Here is a 19,056-nt window from a genome sequence, read left to right as displayed (position 1 = left end):
ATGTTATGACAGATCAACATTTCACTTCATTTATAAGAGATGTCAGAATGTACAGAGGAGCTCAGGTAGGTTGGTAGGAAAGATGAAAATCAAGATGATTTGGAATCAACAACCAAAAGCCACACCAAAAACTAATTTAGACATCAAATGACTGAAGGAACTGTCTGTTAAAGAAACCTGTGCGATTGAAATAAATAACCGATTTACAGCATTGCAAGAAAATGGGGAGGTAAATTGTGACGAGAAGGCTTGGGAAAGAATAAAGACTGTAGTAACAGATGAAGCAGAAAAAATATCGGGCAGGAAAAACAAAACTAAGAAACAGAAATGGTTCAGTGAAAAGTGTCAGAGAGCAGTGGAAAAGAGGAAAGAAGCCACGATGATGTGACTGCATAATAAGGAGGGTAAGGACAGGAAAGAGACCTTCAAGGCGGGTTTCTGAGAGTGACAGCATTAATGATGAAGAATGTAGAATCACAGAACAGGAAGTGATTCACATCATTCAAAAGCCAAAAAACAACAGGGCAGCAGGCAAGAACCAGATATCAGCAGAGATGTTAAAAGAAGGCAGAAGCAAACTACACAAAGAAATTTTCTAACCTTATCACAATGATATGGAAAACTGGATCACTGCCTGAAGATTGGAAAACTGCAATAATTTGTCCTACACACAAGAAAGGAAACACAATGGAATGTGGAAATTACAGAGGAATCAGTTTGCTGAACATAACATACAAAATCCTGTCAATGATCATTCTGGAAAAACTTAACCTCATGCAGAAAATATTATTCAAGATTACCCAGCTGGATTTCGAACAAACTGTTCCACAACTGATAATTTGTTTACTATACAACAGATCTTTGAGAAATACTGGGAATTCAACAAAAACATCCACTGTCTCTTCATTGACTTCCAGTGAGCCTACGACAGCATCCACAGAAGTAGCCTCCACAACACGTTACGAGAATTTAGTATACCCAATAAAATCATTAGGATGATACAACTATGCATGGATGGCTCCCAGGCAGCAGTGAAGTTCAGAGGATCCATATCCTCGGCCTTTCCAGTTAAAATAGGCTTATGACAAGGAGACACTCTTTCGTGTGTCCTCTTCAACCTTGCGTTAGAGGAAGTGGTTTGGGAGAGTAATTTACATCTATACAATGGTCTCAGATTCGAACACAGTGAAGTAAAACTCCTGGTTATGCAGATGATATAGTGTTGCTGAGTGAAACTGAAGAAGAACTGAAAGACTTGTACAGATCTCTCAAGCACAGTGCCAGCAAAGTGGGGCTTTTGATTAACCAAGAGAAAACAGATTATATGGAAATAGGTTGAGTCATAAACCCAAATCCTTACTTTGAAATTGACCAACATTCTGAATTCAGAAAAGTTCTTCAGTTTAAATACCTTGGATCACATTTCAACAGTAAAAAAATCATAAACCATAGAATAGCCCCAGGGTCAAGATGTCTGTACTCACCAAGCAACCCACTCAAAAGTAAAGCTTTTTCAATCACCACAAAGATGAAGATATACAACACTATCATCTGTCCCATAGTACTGCATGGTTCAGAAAGCTGGATGCTTACAAACAATGAAAGAGAAAAACTGATAGAAAAGTAATGAGAAAAATCTGGGGACCTGTGTCGGATAATGGCGTGTGGAGAATTCGAAAGAACAATGAAATTTATCAGCTAATGAAGCAACCAACTACCATCCAGAAATTAAAAAGTAGGAGTCTGCAATGGGCTGGACATGTGGCTAGAATGGAAAATAGAATATAAAAAAAGCATTTGAAGGAACTCTCCAGGCAACAAGACTGTTGGGCCGATCTCATACAAGGTGTAAAGATGACATTGAGAAGGACATTGCAGCATTAGGAATTTCTGCAGGGTGGAGAGAGACTACAAGAGATAGAAGGCGGTCGATAGTTGATGCAGTGCGTGCTCTACAGGGCCTGTGATCACTGAGGAGAAGAAGAAGTAGAAGTAATGTTCCCCATAAAATCTTTAAAATGAAAAAAAAGTCTAGTGATTGTAATACAATGCCAACAAAGTTAATTAAAGAGTGTGCACCTGAGTTTAGTAACATATTGAGTTATTTGTGACATTTGTGCGAGGATTTTAAAAAAAGGGGATCAAGTTGTTATAGTAGGTGAAGCAGGGAACAGTGTGGCTAACAACAGAAGTTACAGCATTAGGGATGACCTGGTTGAGATAGGACTAGTAAATAAACACACAATTGTGAGTTTTGTGGAGGTCGTGCAGCACCATGACGAGCCTTGGGTTCACACTGTTGTGAACCATGTGAACACTGAGTTGAGCAGGATACTGCTGACTGAAATGAAATCTCATAAGTTATAAGTGCAGCACTGTTGCTAGAAGTGGGAAATGAGGATATGTAAACATGGCCTACGCCTGAGTAGGAGAGGGAAAGATAGATTGGTTAATTTTTTACAGAAAATATACAGGGGGACACCATCACAGAAAGCAAAATCCCTGTGGTTACTGATGTCAAGAGAGGTGCCGTTTTAAGGTGTCATTTTATGTTCGAATCGGGATTCAGGCACCCAGTTTTGAAAGAAGTTGAAATAACAGGAGAGTCCCAAAAAAGGCTTAATAATACACAGAAAAGTTTAGTGTTAAATTATTTCACCAGAATGTTAGAGGATTGGTTAATAAGGTAGAAGAGCTTCCTGTCTGTTTGGAGAATTTAGAGAGCTCTGGAAAGATAGACATCCTGTGCCTATCTAAGCACCGCATAACCATAGGGTTAAATAAATTACATATAAAATAACACAGTCTATAGTATCTCACTCATGCACAACTAATATGGGAAGAGGTTGAGTTGCTACATGAATCAAGGCTGAGCATAAATTCAGAGACATTGAGACAAGTGGATTTTGTAACGATCAGCACATACAAGTTGTGCTTGTGAATTAATGCCAAAAAATTGTTAACCTTTAGTTATAATTGTATATACACACTTTGCATTTTGAACTGTTTATGAGGAATTTGGATTCCTTACTGTGCTGTCTGCCAGACAGCAGCAAGCAGTTAATAGTCTGGTGAATTCAATATAGATTTTCTAAAGGACTTTGATAGGAAAAATGATCTGGAAACAAATTTTGGATCCTACAATTTGATCTCAGTAATTAACTTCCCAAGTGGATAAAGACAGTATGATGTTAATTGATAATGTTTTTTCTGGTGGAGCTCAAAACAAGAAAGTAACTGTACATCCAGTAAAAAATACTCTCTCTGATCATGATACACAGTTAGCTGGGATGTATAAGATAGTGCCATACAGTACTGATACTCCTCAGTGGAAGTCAGTCAGAATAATTAATGACTTCAGACCTAATGCTTTTAAGAATAGTTTACAATCGAGATGACCTGGTATGAAATTTATAACAAAGCAAATTCTTGCATAAAATTTATTTTCTTCTATGATAAATTTGTATCATTATTTGAAAACAGCTTTCTGTATAAGCTAATCAGAAAGGACTTTAAACAGCCTTGTAAAACACCATGGACCACTAGAGGGATTAAGGTGCTTTGTGAAAGAAAAAGGGAAATCTGTTGTCAAGAATAAGTAGAGATCCTGCAGTATTTGCACACTACAAAAACTACACAAAATTACTAAGAAAATTTATAAAATCAAGGAACATGCATATAATGTCAGAAATCAGTAATTCTGATAACAGACTTGTCGTATTTTCTTTAGCCACTCTTATGTCACCTCATTGTATCAAGGAGAGCATGTTGGTTAGTGCCTGGTATCCTCGTTCTAGAACACAAACTGCGTACAGTTAATAACTGGGTTCTTTATTCATAAAGAAAGAGCTATGTTTAAGTTTCCATGTGCTGTGGTACAAGCTCTCTTCTGTATAGACCACATAGCCTCAATGCTGTTGAAGTAGAAGTTCGCTATATTTGATATAAGGCTACTACGTGCTGTCTGTTTCTGTGCTAGAGGCTAAGTCTGCAGCGCTGTCTCAGTAACAGGCTGGAACTCCACGGCATCCAGGCTCAAACTAACTGGTGTAACAGGCTCAAACTAAATGGCTAAAGCCGGCCCTCCAGTCCGTGGTGGTGATCCTAAATACTGGCAACTGAGAGGGTGTTGGTGGCGCGTTTCCAGCGAGTCTTGTTGTTGGCCTCTATTGGTTCTCTCGTAATCTCTATTCTATATGGTGTGCTGGTACCAGCGTATGCCAGCACATTCCTTCCCCCCTGAAATGCTGCGCTATTGTCGCATAATGAGGCTACGAACAACAACGGGGAGGGAGGCCGGAAGCTGGATGTTGGGATGGGCCAGGAGCCGTTACTTTGGAACTGTATAGGAAGGTGTACTGCCATCCATACCCTGCCATCTGGCTTGCAAGGCAACAGAAACATCCTCTGGAAAGCTGCTGTCGGGGCACAAGCCCAGGCATGAGGGCGTGTGCTTGGGCGATGACGGTGACAGCCGTTGTGGGTCCAGGTCCATGGGGTCAGCAAGCAGGGACGGTGGGGTGAGGGTGCATTGTCCATCCACTCCTCCTGGGGTGCCCTGGTGGCACCAGTGGGTGGCTGCGAAGGCCATGTGGTCCCATGAGGCTGTGAATCTTGGGAAAGAAAAGCAGCAGAATCACGGGGCAAAGGGCATGCGCGAATTTGGCTCTGGTGGCGGTACTGTGAACCATTGGGACCTTCAGTAAGGTCCATATATGAGCCAATGTGTTCCTGCATTACACCTCTTTCCCAGTGCCCATGGTTGGCATAAATCCTGAAAAGAACAAAATCGCGCAGCACAAAGTGATACTTGTGGACTGGCACTGGATGCTGCAGTGGGTGTAGCAAGTGTAGTAGCGACTGATGGCGGCAGCAATGTAGAAATTCTGCCCGTGATGGTCCGTCTCATGGGTGGTGTGGTAGAAGCCATAGGCACCGCAAGTGGGGAGTTAGTAAAAGAGTCTACCGTTATGAGCCAACAACTGTTCCAAAATGGTCTTGCAAAGTCTTTGTGCACCAATTACCATGGGAAATGAGTCTTAGGCCAAGCTGCAAATGTCTGTGGTGGAGCAAATTGGTTCTCCCCACATGCGCGACACTGTGACGTCATCCATTCAATGTAGGCGCTCATGCACTGCCAAGTACAGTGCCAGCGTGCTAGCTGTTTAGTGCAAACAATCCCTCAATGTCGTTGATGGAGCAATTCCAACACATCCTTTTGCAACACTTTGGGAATAAGCACATGGGATTCTCCACTGTCATTTTGAACTAGAAGTACACCCTGTTCAACTGAAAGGCTTTGGCGATGTGCAAAATATCGGCGCATAGCTGAGCTCTGGATACTGTTCAGTGAGCAAGGCCGAGACATGCGAATATAGTTCAACAAAATCTTGAGATCTGGGTCTGCTTCCGAAACCTGTGGTATTTTTCTGTAGTGCAAGGGAAAATGTTTCAGCAATTCAAAGTCCTGTGCGTCGATTTGGCAACAAGATGCAGCAGATGCATTAAAATCAGAGTCTGGGTCAATCCAAAGGCAAGATAGGGTGTCTGCATTGCCATGCTTTGCTGTAGGTCTGTACACAATTTCATAATGATACTGCGAAAGCAGCAAAGCCCAGCATTGCAATTTTTGGCAGTGTGTGTAGGAACCTTCTTTGACGGACGAAAGAAGGACCACAAAGGCTTGTGATCTGTCACAAAATAGAACTTGTGACCATACAAATAGTGATGGAATTTCGTCACACAATACACAATAGCAAGAGTTTCTTTTTCAGTTCGAGAGTAATTTCACTGAGTTAACAACTTTGAGGCAGAAGCAATAGGTCTGTCTTGTGCACCAATTCTGTGTGAAAGCACAATGCCAGGTCCTAAGAAGAAGTGTCGACTTGCAAAACTACTGGCTTGCCAGTGTCAAAATGCAGTAAACATCCGTCACTAAGAAAAGCATTTTTGAGTTTCTGAAATGCATCTTGACAGTCTTTAGCCCACATGAAAAGCATATTTTTGCTATGCAAGCAATGCAATGGAGCCACAATCTGAGTGGCACTCGGTATGAATTGAATGAGTCAAATGAAAGAGGGTGAGTCAAATGAAAACCTTAAATTTGTAATAACAGATCGAAATTTCGCGCCGTTATCCTCTAAGTTGGTAAGTGTGCTACAAACAGTGTGCAGAATGGCCTGTAGGTTTGACTTGCACCAGGGAAGAACAGCATTCTGTTATCCAGTTTTTGCATAGTGAAGGTGTGATACCTATTGGAATTCATCAACGAATGAAGGTTCAGTACGGTGATGCATGTTTGTCACAGCAGCAAGTCTATGAATGGAGTAGGAAGTTCGCAAATGGTGTGACTTCAGTGGAAGACGCCCCTCGTCCAGGTCAGGCACAATGAGTTGTGACTCCACAGAACATTGCAGCAGTTGAAGCCATAGTGAAGGAAAATCGACTAGTGACACTGAATGACATTGCAGCAGGTTTACAGATTAGTCATGGGTCAGCACACCACATTGTGCATGATGTGCTCCAGTTTCACAAAGTTTCTGTAAGATGGGTGTCACAGCAGCTGACTCCTGAAATGAGAGAACAATGTGTTGATGCTTGTCAAAAACTTCTTCGGCGCTTTGAACGAGAAGGTGATGGCTTCCTTGCAAGAATCGTTACTGGGGATGAAACCTGGGTTCACTTCCACCAACCGGAAATGCAGAGAGCGAGCAAGGAATGGCGCCATTCCTCATCACCAAAACCAAAGAAGTTTCGAACAGCACCATCAGCAGGGAAGGTTATGCTGACTCTCTTTTGGGACGAAAAAGGCATCATTTTGGAGCATTACATGCCTAGAGAGACGACTGTCACCAGTGAATCATACACAGATCGAAAAAATCATCTGTGGCCTGCAAGCAAATCAAAGCGACGTGGGTTGCTGTCAGCAGGTGTCCTTTTGCAACATGACAATGCAAGGCCCTACACTGCCCGTACAACAGTTGCAACAATCACAGACCTGCATTTTGAGTGTCTTCCTCATCCACCATACTCACCAGACCTTGCCCCAAGTGATTTCCATATATTTGGACCACTCAAAGACGCAATGGGAGGAAAGAAGTTTCGTTCTGATGTAGAGGTATGTCACGCGGTGCATGAGTGGTTGTGTGGACTACCAAAAGAATTTTTTTCTAAGGGAATTTTTGCACTTTGTAAGCGCTGGAGGACTTTCATTGAGTGTGGGGGAGCTTATGTTGAAAAGTGATACAGCTTTGTAACACTTTTGCACAATAAATAATATTTAAAAAAATATTTAAGGTTTTCATTTGACTCACCCTCGTAAGTCATCTCACTTAGTACTGACTGCAGTTCAGACACATTGCGAGGAACAGGCAGGTCACAGATTGCAAGCAAATGAGATTGGAGGGGGTGCACACCCTGACTAAAGTCACACTTTTCGAGACGACACTCGAGTCCTGCTTCTGACAAACACTTGAAACAGAGCACGCAAATTGGCAATGTGTTCCTCTAGTGACAAAAATATTGTCAAGGTAGTTTGAACAAAATGGTACTTTTGTGGGCAGCTGTTCCAAGTAACATTGAAAAATGGTGGGCGAGGGGCAGTCTTGTCATTTATGGTGAGCAAAACATCTAGAGCAAAATTTCACCAAGTTCACAGTGTGTTTACAAGTTGACATGACTGTCCACGTGGCTGTGTACTTGTTTCCTGTTGTGGCTGAATGGGGAGGTCGCGAGCAAGGGGCGATTCGACCTGACATATCAGGGCCTGGTCAAATTTATCAGCTGCTAAGGCACCCGAACCATATTGCTCTAAGATTTGCAGCATGTGAGGAAGTGAAGGATCAGAGTACTTTAGGATCTGTTCCCATATTCTGCTATCGGGGACGTTGAATGTTATAGCAACTCGAAGCATGAGGTCACTGTAAAAGTTGCCACAACTACACCTAAATTTACATTTCCTAGTGATGCCCGTTAATTCTGTATACCACTGATGATACATCCGTACTGGCTTTTTTTGCAAGTGAAAAACTGGTATCTGGCTGCAGCTACTTGAACTTGCTGATCATAGTACTTAGTTAATGCAGCAATTACTTCATCATAACTGAGTTTGTCAGGAGACATAGTTGGGAACAGTTTATGTATTAACCTGAACACTGGGGACCCTGCAATCAAAAGAAAGTATTGTAACTTCACAGTACATTGAACTGGCCAGTGAGCTTGGAACAGTGTCAGGTATTCATGCCACTACCCTTCCGTGTCATTAAATTGCTGGTCTGCGGCACTTTTTGTGTGTGTCAGTTGGTCTGTTGTGCGGACGCTGTTGCTTGTGCTGCCAGAAGTTGTACCGTCATCAGCAAGGCAGCAGTTTGTTGGTTCTGAAAAGTTTGTGTTAGATCCATTACATTGGCCATATGCGGCTGAGGCGCAGGGGCAGGATAGCCATAGTTTACATATGGTTTACATAGCAAAAAACAAGCAAGCAAAGCATCTGAAAGGAGAAATTTGATTAGTTCTGCGGCTCCATTCCTGGAGTACATGCAAGAACATAACAACAAATTAGCAATACATGAATACGTGCACCTCTGCACTCTGAAACACAAGAGAAGCAAGCAAACTCTTCGTCACTCCAATTTTCTCATCACACAGTTGTATTCTCTTTAGCTGCTCTCATTGTCTCTGTAGAGATGTACCATGGAAAACAAGGAGAGGATGTTGGTTGGTGGCCAGTATCCTCGTCCTGTAACACAAACTGCATGCAATTAATAACTGGATTCTTTATTCATAAACAAATAGCTGCTTAGCTTTAAGTTTCCATGTGCTGTGGTACAAGCTATCTCCTGTATAGTCCACGTAACCTTAATGCCGTTGAAGTAGAAGTCCGCTTTGTTCACTATAAGGTTACTATGTGCTGCCTGTCTCTGTGTTAGAGGCTAAGTCTGCGGCTCCGTTTCAATGACATGCTAAAACTCCACTGCATACAGACTCAAACTAACTGGGGCAACAGGGTTGAAGTAACTGGCTAAAACTGGCCCTTTGGTCGTCAGCAGCGATCCTAAATACTGGCAGCTGAGAGGGTGTTGGTGGCATGTTTCCAGCGATTCTTGTCGTTGGCCTCTGTTGATTCTCTTGTAACCTCTATGCCATGTGGTGTGCTGGTGCCTGTGTACACCAGCACAAGACTTATGGTTATATGGAATGTAGTGAAACAAAAGACTGGACAACCAGCCAAAGAACAGGATGACATCACCACTGAATTAAATGGAAGGGCTGTAAATTATGAGTCACAGGTAGCAAATGTGTTTGATAATTATTTCTTAAATATGGTAGAAAATACAGAGACCAACAGTTCAATAGAAAAATCACAGAAGTATGTTAAAAAAGCAACTCATAAAATTCAGTCATATGAGTGTATCACTGACTTCTCCCCCTGGAATTAAGAAAATTAAATATTCTCTCAAAAATAAAAGCTCATCTGGATTTGATGGTGTTTCCAACAGGTTACTAAAGATTTAAATCATATAATAAGCTCTGTCTTATCTAAACTTTTTAATAAATAAGTAACTCAAGGCATTTATCCACAGAGATTGAAACTACTGCAACCTACATCCTTCAGAATCTACTTACTGGATTCATCTCCTGGTCTCCCATGGTGTCTCAAAATGTGTCCTACCAAACGATCCTTTCTGCTAGTCAGTTTGCGCCACATATTTCTTTTCTCCCCAGTTCTGTTTAGTACTTCCTCATTAAATATGTGATCTACCCATCTGATCTTCTGCATTCTTCTGTAGTACCACCTATCAAAAGCTTCTGTAGCACCACCTTTCAAAAGCTTCTATTCTATACTAGTCTGTTTACCATCCATGTTTAACTTCCATACACGGCTACAATGCATAGAAATATTTTCAGAAAAGGCTTCCTGACACCTAAATTGATTTCAGTGTTAATAAATTACTTTTCTGCTGAAATATTTTTCTTGCCATTGCCGGTCTATAATTTATATCCTCTCTATTTTGACCATCATCAGTTATTTTGCTGCCCAAAAAACAAATGTCTTCTACTACTTTAAATGTCTTGTTTCCTGATTTAATGCCCCCAGCATCACTGAATTTAATTCGACCGCATTCCATTATCCTTGTTTCGCTTCCGTTGATGTATATCTTTTATTTCATCTTCTTAACTTTTAATTCCCACTCCAAATTTTTCTTTGGTCTTGGGATAGGCTACAGCCCTGTCTCTCTTCCTTCTCAGTTGAGGCTTCCATTTCATGCACATAACCACTATCTCTGGCTGCTGCAGGCAGAATGCAACTCTCATAGTGAATGAAAGTGTAATCTGGAGTTGAGTGGTGTGGAGGGGTGGAGGGGGGGGGGGGGGGGGAGATTCCAGGGTATGGGCGAGGAGGGAGAAGAGAACTATCTGACAGCGTATGCAGGTACTAGATGACAGCAGAGCAAGGCTGCCAGGCCCAGCATCGGGAGGCTGTTGGTGAGGGAGGGGTTGGAGGTGTGGGGAAGGGGGATAGGGAGCAGAAAAGGAGAAGAATGGAGAAGGGGAAAAGATCAGTGAGTGTGCTGGTAGAGAGCAGTGCACAATAAGGGTGAGGGGACATGAAATGGGATGAGATGATAGGACAGAGGGGGTGGAACCTGTTGGGTGAGCTGTGTGGGTACAGCCTGCAATAATTTTGGGAGCAGAGAATGTGTTGTAATTAAAACTCCCATCTTTGCAGCTCAGAAAAGCTGGTGGTGCAGGGGAGGATCCAGATGGCCTAGGTTGTGAAGCAGCCATTGAAATCACACACATTATATTCATTTGCATGTTATGCCATAAGGTGGTCCACTTGGCTTTCGGTCACAGTTTGTCGGTGGCCATTCGCCCTGGTGGACATTAATTTGTAGTAATACCAGTATAAAAATCTATACAGTGATTGCAGCAGAGTTGGTACATGACATGGCTGCTTTCACAGGTAGTGAATGGATGGGATAAGCCTGTGACTGGACTGGAATAGGAAGTGCTGGGTGGATGAACTGGACAGGTCTTACACTCAGGTTTCCAGATAGATGTGGTTCCTGTTGCAAGAGGTGGGGTTGGGAGTGGCATAGGGATAGACTAGGATGTGGAGGTTGGAACACTGTTTTAGGGGATTGGGGAGGATCTTAGGTAGGACATCCCTTGTATCAAGGCATGATGATAGATGATCGAAGCTGTGATGAACTATGTGGTCCAGTTCTTTCAGTCTTGGGTGGTACGGGGTGACAATGGGAATGCTCCTTTGTAACTTGCTCTTGGGGGGTTGGTGGAAAGATTAGTGGTGTGTGGGGATATTGCACAGGAAGTCTATTTGAGGAAAAGGGCTGGGCGATAGTGCCTGTCTGTGAAGTTTTTTGTGAGACCCTCAGCATACTGGACAAACCAGTTCTTGTCACTCTTAGAAACATCATCTCTGGGTGGCCAGGCTATATGGGGGGGCTTTGTAGTGTGAAAGGGGTGACAACTGTCATAATGCAGGTACTGTTTGTGGCTGGTAGGTTTAATGTGGACGGTGGTGTGGATGGAGCCATCAAAGAGAGGTGGTCAATGTCCAGGAAGATGACACACTGGGCTGAGGAGGTTAAGTGAATGGGAGGACCAAGTTAAGTGAATGGGAGAGAAAGTGTTGATGTTTTTGAAAGAATGAGGATAGGGTACCTTGGACCTGAGTCCAGATCGTGAAGAAGTCATTAATAAACCCGAACCAGATGAGGACTGTGGGGTTGTACCCTCCCAAAACCCCAAATCCCTGGCCTGTTTCAGGTTTAGAGATAATATCTTCTTTATACAGACTCACAGCCAATAAACTCTGTCCTCATTCCTTCACAACCTCAACACCTTCTCTCCCATCTGATCTATTGATCACCTGTCTCTGATGGCTCCATCCACACATACAGAGAGCACAGCCAGAAATCATATTAAAAGCCAAGAAACAAAGTCGTATGACCAGCTGTGTGATAATTGATCCTCTAATCTTTGAATTAGTATTTTGATAAGGGCTGCAACAGTATATCTCCCATTTATACTGAATGACATGCAGGCATGTTTGAAGGATAGTGGAAGATTCAGGTGCAAGCCCTGCCCAGACCATCCACCGAGCACTTCCCAGTCCAGTCCTGTCACAGGCTTATCCTACCCCATCAGAAGCCGGGCCACCTTGAAACCAGCCATGTCTTGTACTAGCTCTGCTACAATCATTGCACAGCTTTTTGTATTGGCATGACTCCCAACCAGCTGTCTACCTGGATGAATGACCACCACCAAACCGTGGCCAAGAACCAAGTGGACCACTCGGTGGCACAACATGCAAACTGAACATAACATGCTTGATTACAGTGGCTGCTTCACAACCCAGGCTATCTTGATCCTCCCCTCCACCACCAGTTTTTCTGAACTGCGCCGATGGAAGTTCTCCTTACAATACATTTTCTGCTCCCAATATTATCCCGGCCTTAACCTATGTAACCTACTGCCCCACACCATCCACCCATGTCCTTCTATCCCTCCACCTTCCATGTCTCATTCCAGAATGCTGATTTCATTGAATGTGAGAGTTGCATTCTGTCCAGTGACCGGAGATAACAGTCATGTGTACATGAGGTGTCCTTGCTTGTGTGAATATCAGTTTCTTTTCTTTTCTGAAGAAGGCCTTGGCCGAAAGCTAAATGTATAACAGACTTTTCATTATATCTGTCTGCAATTCAGCATGTCATCTTTACAGTGAATAGCAGTCGATCCATTTCAAAATATTGTTGATACATATGTTTGTGTGGCTGATTGTTTTCTATGTTTAATTAAGTAATTACATGTTGAATTCTGGTGTTAGCACCATTTTATATGCAGTTATTAATTTCCATATAGTTATCATTATTTGTACAGGTTTCCCCTGATTGAACTTCAAAAAATATTATGCGTAAAGTAGGGGCCTTGTCACTCACAATTCTGGTGTAAAATTACATGCTGAAAGCATGTCTGAATTTCATATACAGCTATTGGCGTAATGTTTGTTCTTCACATCAATAAACATTTGTGCTGACATTCCACAAATCTTCAGCTGCGCAACCAAGTTAACCATTATAGATGTGTACTATGACAGTCAGCAACTTCTTGTTGGCCTCACTCACCTCTTTGGGGCAGCCTCTCAACTCCTTCATCAGGCTCATTGACAGCTCTGCCTCCAGCAGCCTGTGGGAGTCTCTGTCTCTGACATGCCAGCCAGTCACATCTGGTATATACGTAATATCAAAGTGTGATGGCTATGAAAGCCTGTGTGTAAATGTAAGATGTCAGAAGTGGTGTAAAGATGGAGATGACTGGGTTATCTCACGTGATTTGTGCAGTAATGTGATCATTGATCCATTTAGTTCAGCCATGAATAGTTCTGTGTTCTGAACCTCCTGACAGATTATATTGTTGAGCCAACAAAGATTTTTTTTTATAAACAGGATATATATCTTAGGCAATTTTTTCTTGTAAATCTTGTATATGGTCAATGAATAATTTGTTTAGAGATTTACCCTTTCTACACCATCTACATTGACTTGAAGTATGGATCTGTGGTTTTCCACTGATTAACTGTGAAAAGTGGTTTTGCTTAAACTTTGCACTCGCTTTCATGCCATTCAGCATGAATGGATAATGTACTGTTGTAGCAGGTATCAGAATAGTAATCCAAAGATTTGAGGTTCAGTTGTCACATGGCTGGGTGTAGGACTTTGTTTCATGGCCCTTAACATGATTTCTGGCTGTGCTCCATGTATATGAAAAGTTTTAAGCAGCATTAATGTGCACAGATTCCATATTGATACATAGCTTTCTCAGTAGCTGGTGCACAGGCTAGCTGAAGATGACAGTATACCATCTCACCATCATTATCCCTAAGTAATGCTATCAGTTTACATACCATCCTACCACATATGATTTACAGTCTTGTGTTGTGTGCAATAGTAATATCAAGAAGATTAATTTCTTTTTCAGGGTTGAGAAGAAAAAGAAAGATGAAAATTCTTCAGCACCCAGAGATGACTCTAAAAAGAAAGCAAAAGTACCATCTAATGTCTCAGCAGCGCCAAAGCTGGATGTTGTCAAGTAAGTGTTTTTTACTTTTGGATATTATGAGCAGGTTTTTTCTTTAGATATTCTGAGGAGTATCATATAAATGGAATTATCTGTGTTAATATTGTTCTTATCACAAAGTACTGAATTTGTAAGATGGTAGACTGTTTCAGTTGATGCACAAAGACTTTTGTTTTTATACTATTTAAACAACATTCTTTATTTCTTCCATGTTATTAGTTGATTGTAGTAAAAAATTTGTTTCAAACTTAGGAGCTGGAAGAAGGTAGACAGTTCCTGCTAGGTTAGGTGGGAAATCAGTAGGAACTACAGACCTCATTTGGCCTGACAATATCAATAGATTTTAGAGTGTGTAGATACACAGAGCATATAACCGTATCATTGTTATGTAGAGTAGTGGATAAAGAGAAACAACAAATTGGAAGAATTAATAAAAATTATAAAGCAGCTTATTTCTTCAAACATGTGGGAAATCTTAAAAATTCCTCATTAGGAACAGGTTCTGCACTTTGGAGGTGTCATACAGAATCAAAAACCCCCATTTTCACCAGTATTTTACAAAAAGTATGTGATAAGTTCAAGACATTCTTGTGGGTCCCTGTGTGCTTTGCCTTATACATATGTCAGTTAGTTGGCATAGAAATCTGACTTCAACAATCAAAATGCTTCATAATACATTAAAGGAAATTGTTATAGATTCTCCATATTACGTGCTAACTTTGACCGTAAACTAGCAAATACTATACAGTTTCTATCTTATGTCACTTCTTTCTGAAAAGATGTGTATGTAATTGGATAGGCTTTTAATTAAAGCATCAGGTAACTCATTAGGATAAAAACAAAGATCACTAACAGAGAGAAGCAGATACTTTTTTGCAGTGTTAAGCTTTCCAGTTAATCATTTGTCGTACCGAAATATTTAGCTTCAGATTTATATATGAAATCACTAAATAAATTTCTGGGCAGTAGTTTTGTATTTAGGACATTTAATAATACCTCCTTCCGAGATTAGCTTCCTTTGATGATGTATTCCCATATGTAGATTTGTTACAGGGTAATTGATGTCCATATTTCATCAGCTTGTTTAGGAACTGCCAAATTCTGTTAGTCAGCGGTATATTCTTCTTTCACAGGTTTGGAAGCTAACTTGGATATGCTTTTGTACTGAACGTGTCCCTTCACATTTTCATTTCACTGTCACATTGGACGCAGTTGACCTAGGGGTGCTTAGGAGTGTGGAAATCTCATGTACAGATGTATGACACAAATGACACCCAATCACCTGACCACATTTGAAGTCCATGAGTTCCTTGGAATGCCCCAGTCTGCTCTCTTCCGATGTCTAATGACTACTGAGGTTGCTGATATGGAATACCTTCTGTTGTGATCATTGCAGTGACGTATGTGGGCATCTAGCACTGTGGCAAGATGTTTTGTCAGTGCATATGTCAGTGACCTAACAAACAATTGACTTCAGTGGTACACCCCCCTTGTGTGTCTTTTGTAGACCATGTAGACTGGGTGGCACTGGTGCCTGTGTTTCAAATGCTTGATGATCTTGTGTGGTTACCCAGAGAAGTCCAGGAGTGGTTATGTTAGTAGATGTTGGATCCCTGTTAATATTCTTGACTTGCTACTGATTCCTTCATTTACAGACCACATTATACTTCAACTAGAACTGAATTATTTAGGCAGACAACATTTGAAGAATTGCATGGCCTTACACCCAAGACAGTTTTATAATGTTACAGAACATACAGACCCTTTCTGCACAATATTTCAATAAATTGTTTTGATTCTTGAGTTTCTCCCGGCGTATTTGATAGTCAAAATATCCACGGATGTGCTGCCGGTCTATAGTGTCCAACGGGCACAATATTTTGGCGATCATACATGTCGCCATCATCAGGTGAACTGACGGACTGAGCTCAGTCCGTCAGTTCACCTGATGATGGCGACATGTATGATCGCCGAAATATTGTGCCCGTTGGACACTATAGACCGGCAGCACACCCGTGGATCATCAGGTGAACTGACGGACTGAGCTCAGTCCGTCAGTTCACCTGATGATGGCGACATGTATGATCGCCGAAATATTGTGCCCATTGGACACTATAGACCGACAGCACACCCGTGGATATTTTGACTAATTTCAATAAATTGCCTAGTAGTCTCATGAAACAATTTTTCCTGTAAGTTGTTTCTTTTTTACATCCTAATTCGCTACCTGCAGACCATTCTGAGTGCCATCTTCCTCCACAGGTAAAATGTGCTGACACCCTTTCTAGAAACGAAACAGATTTATCTGTATTGTGCCCTTTCTGCCTATTACTTTTCTTCAACACGCCTAAAGTTACTATTGGATTGTTGGATCTGACATGGAAATACAGCACATGTGCAAACACAGTTATGAATCATGGCACATTTGATTATTGCTTTCCCACTGGTCTTGTAATCAGACTGTCTTCTGTCATTGTTACCAACTATTTGCTTTGCTCCTTCATGCAATGCTTCTGTAATGTAATAATGCCTGTTACTTCTCACTGTGAGGCTTCTTAATGTAGACTGTTTTAGAAGTATGAACTACTTGTACTACTTCCATACCAAAGGCTAAGGAAAAGACGTTGTCTGGAAACTACAGGCATTTTGTTCCTATTTAGAGTTTTGTTCCAACTTTAGGGTGACTTTCCTTTTGCAAGATATTTGGGATGAAATTGGAGGACATCATGGAAAGCAGTGTGGGTAATCTATCATCTTTCGGATGTTGATCCGAATTGTGTATGCTTTTGATTGTCTTCCCCAGAAATGTACTTTGGAGTCATCACTGGTTAGTTAGTTCAATGTTTTTTGTTAGTTTGGTATGAAGACCACGTACTCTTGAGTATTTTTAAAATTTAGAACACTGGATAACGTTGCATGCTTTTTTTGAAAAAAAGTATGAGTGAGAGAAAAAGCTGCTCATTTCTTTACTTGCAATATTCCATTAATAGTTTCTGACTGAGAATTTGAACTGGACATCTGCCGTATGGGAGAAATTCTCCTTAGCATTCTCCAAATTTCTGTTCTTAGAGTGAGTTTTTAAACCTGTTGTAAATAATGTGGAAGAAAATTTTGTAACTTTAGCATGAAAGTGTTGTTCCTTTATAACTATTTGTATTGGCTTCTTTTTTTAACTATTGAATGGATTATTCCTGACATCTAGCACTCCAGAATTTTCTCCATGACCCACATTTGAATGAAATGGTGGTGGAGATTCATAATTGCATATTTTCTTAAATATTATGTTAACACTCTTTATCTTTCTTTTTTTCAAATGTGACTGTGTGTAACTCTGTTGTCTAGGTTGTTTCTAATTCTAATTGTATGGACAGCTGTCATTTATGTTAGAAATAGTGGTCATATGAACCTTACCACAGTTTATACATTATTTAGATACAGAAATGTGTGTAGCTTTTGACATCAATTGTCAAACCCATAAAGCTGGTTTTCATATGAGATGTGTGTCCACTTTATTTCATATAGTAAGATTTTGAAACCAGTAATCATTAATAGCAGTGCTGTGATAGTTCTCATACTTTCTGCATTACTCCAACAGTTATAAAACCATGACTGGAAGTTCTCAGTACAAATTTGGCGTACTGGCAAAAATTGTCAGGCACATGAAATCCAGACATCAGGAAGGTGATGATCACCCATTAACTCTTGATGAAATTTTAGATGAGACAAACCAGCTAGATGTTGGGTCAAAAGTGAAACAGGTCAGTCTAATATTCTCAGCCTTCATTTTCTTGTTAAATTGATTATAATATGATTGTTGCAAATACATAGCTTTAAATTGAAATTGTTGTGGAGTTAGAGTGATTGTCACATTTTTTTTTCTTTAAGTGTACTCACAACAAGTTAACAGTGGTAACTGACTCTAAACGACCACTGTTGTACCATATAGTAAAGTAGCTTCTGTTCATTGCACTGACATCTACATAATGATTTTTTTCCCCCTTGTGTGTTTTTTTTTTTTTTTTTTTTTTTTTTTTGGTTTTCTTAATTAAATTTTTGTTCAGTTATAGTGGTTGCTCTCGGAGGCTCTTATTAGCAATCCGAAAATTGAAGTCACAGAGGAGGGGAAGTTTATTTTTAAGCCACCATATAAAATTAAAGACAAGAAAAGTTTATTAAGGCTGCTGAGAAATAATGATCTCAAAGGTCTTGGAGGAATTTTACTGGAAGATGTACAAGAGTCCCTACCACACTGTGACAAAGCTTTAAAGGTATGTTCTATAATACAGTAATCTTTCTTGGGTGCAAACAAGAGTATAATATTGTGCTTCTGTTGTAAATCACGTAGTAACTATATATTCAAGTATATTACAAAAACGAGTCAGATAGTGATTTGTTTGCTATATTTTCTTTACTACCAGCCATGTTTAGCAGTGTTGTCAGTCTTTTTTCTTATAGTTCCACGTAAAACAGAATACATCCTATTTACAATTCAGGGGTGTCAACAAGTGCCTGAGGAATAAATGAAATTATTTTATTTACAAGTTCTTCCACCAAGGCAAATGACAGAATACAAAGGAAATTTCATTGGCATAGAGTAATACACAAAAAATAGAAATAGATCACACTTGTGTTTTGGTGTACTGCAAACAGTGGCACCAGTTGGACACTATAGCTGGTTGCTCAAAGTTTGAAGTTTACAGACAGGCCAAAACTCTGCAGAAAGTAAAGTATGATGAGAAAGGCAGTCAAAAAAGAGAAAAGGATTGGCATTTCGTCACCTTCTAGAGATAAGTTGTAGATATTTGTCAATGCTATGAGTACTACTTAAGCCATCGTCTCATGAACGAGGAGCTTGTGATATCACAGTGTGGAACTCCAGGTTCCACTACATTGTGGAGCATGGAATGAAGAATCTGGCATGTCAGATTTTTGCCACATGGAGAGAAACCT

General features: G+C 40.7%; 1 protein-coding gene across 1 annotated transcript in view; it reads left to right on the top strand.

Moving 5' to 3' along the window:
* LOC124612480 (general transcription factor IIE subunit 2) overlaps positions 1 to 19,056 on the top strand; it is a 70,560-nt gene that overhangs the window by 18,426 nt on the left and 33,078 nt on the right. Inside the window, exons 2-4 of the mRNA XM_047140713.1 lie at positions 14,008 to 14,118; positions 17,702 to 17,864; positions 18,174 to 18,374. Of these exons, the coding sequence (XP_046996669.1) occupies positions 14,008 to 14,118; positions 17,702 to 17,864; positions 18,174 to 18,374 (475 nt within the window). The remainder of the gene's footprint in view (positions 1 to 14,007; positions 14,119 to 17,701; positions 17,865 to 18,173; positions 18,375 to 19,056) is intronic.

Source organism: Schistocerca americana, chromosome 4 (genome assembly GCF_021461395.2).
Source record: "Schistocerca americana isolate TAMUIC-IGC-003095 chromosome 4, iqSchAmer2.1, whole genome shotgun sequence".
NCBI classification, from domain to species: Eukaryota; Metazoa; Arthropoda; class Insecta; order Orthoptera; family Acrididae; genus Schistocerca; species Schistocerca americana.
This window is presented reverse-complemented; position numbering and strand designations above follow the sequence as displayed.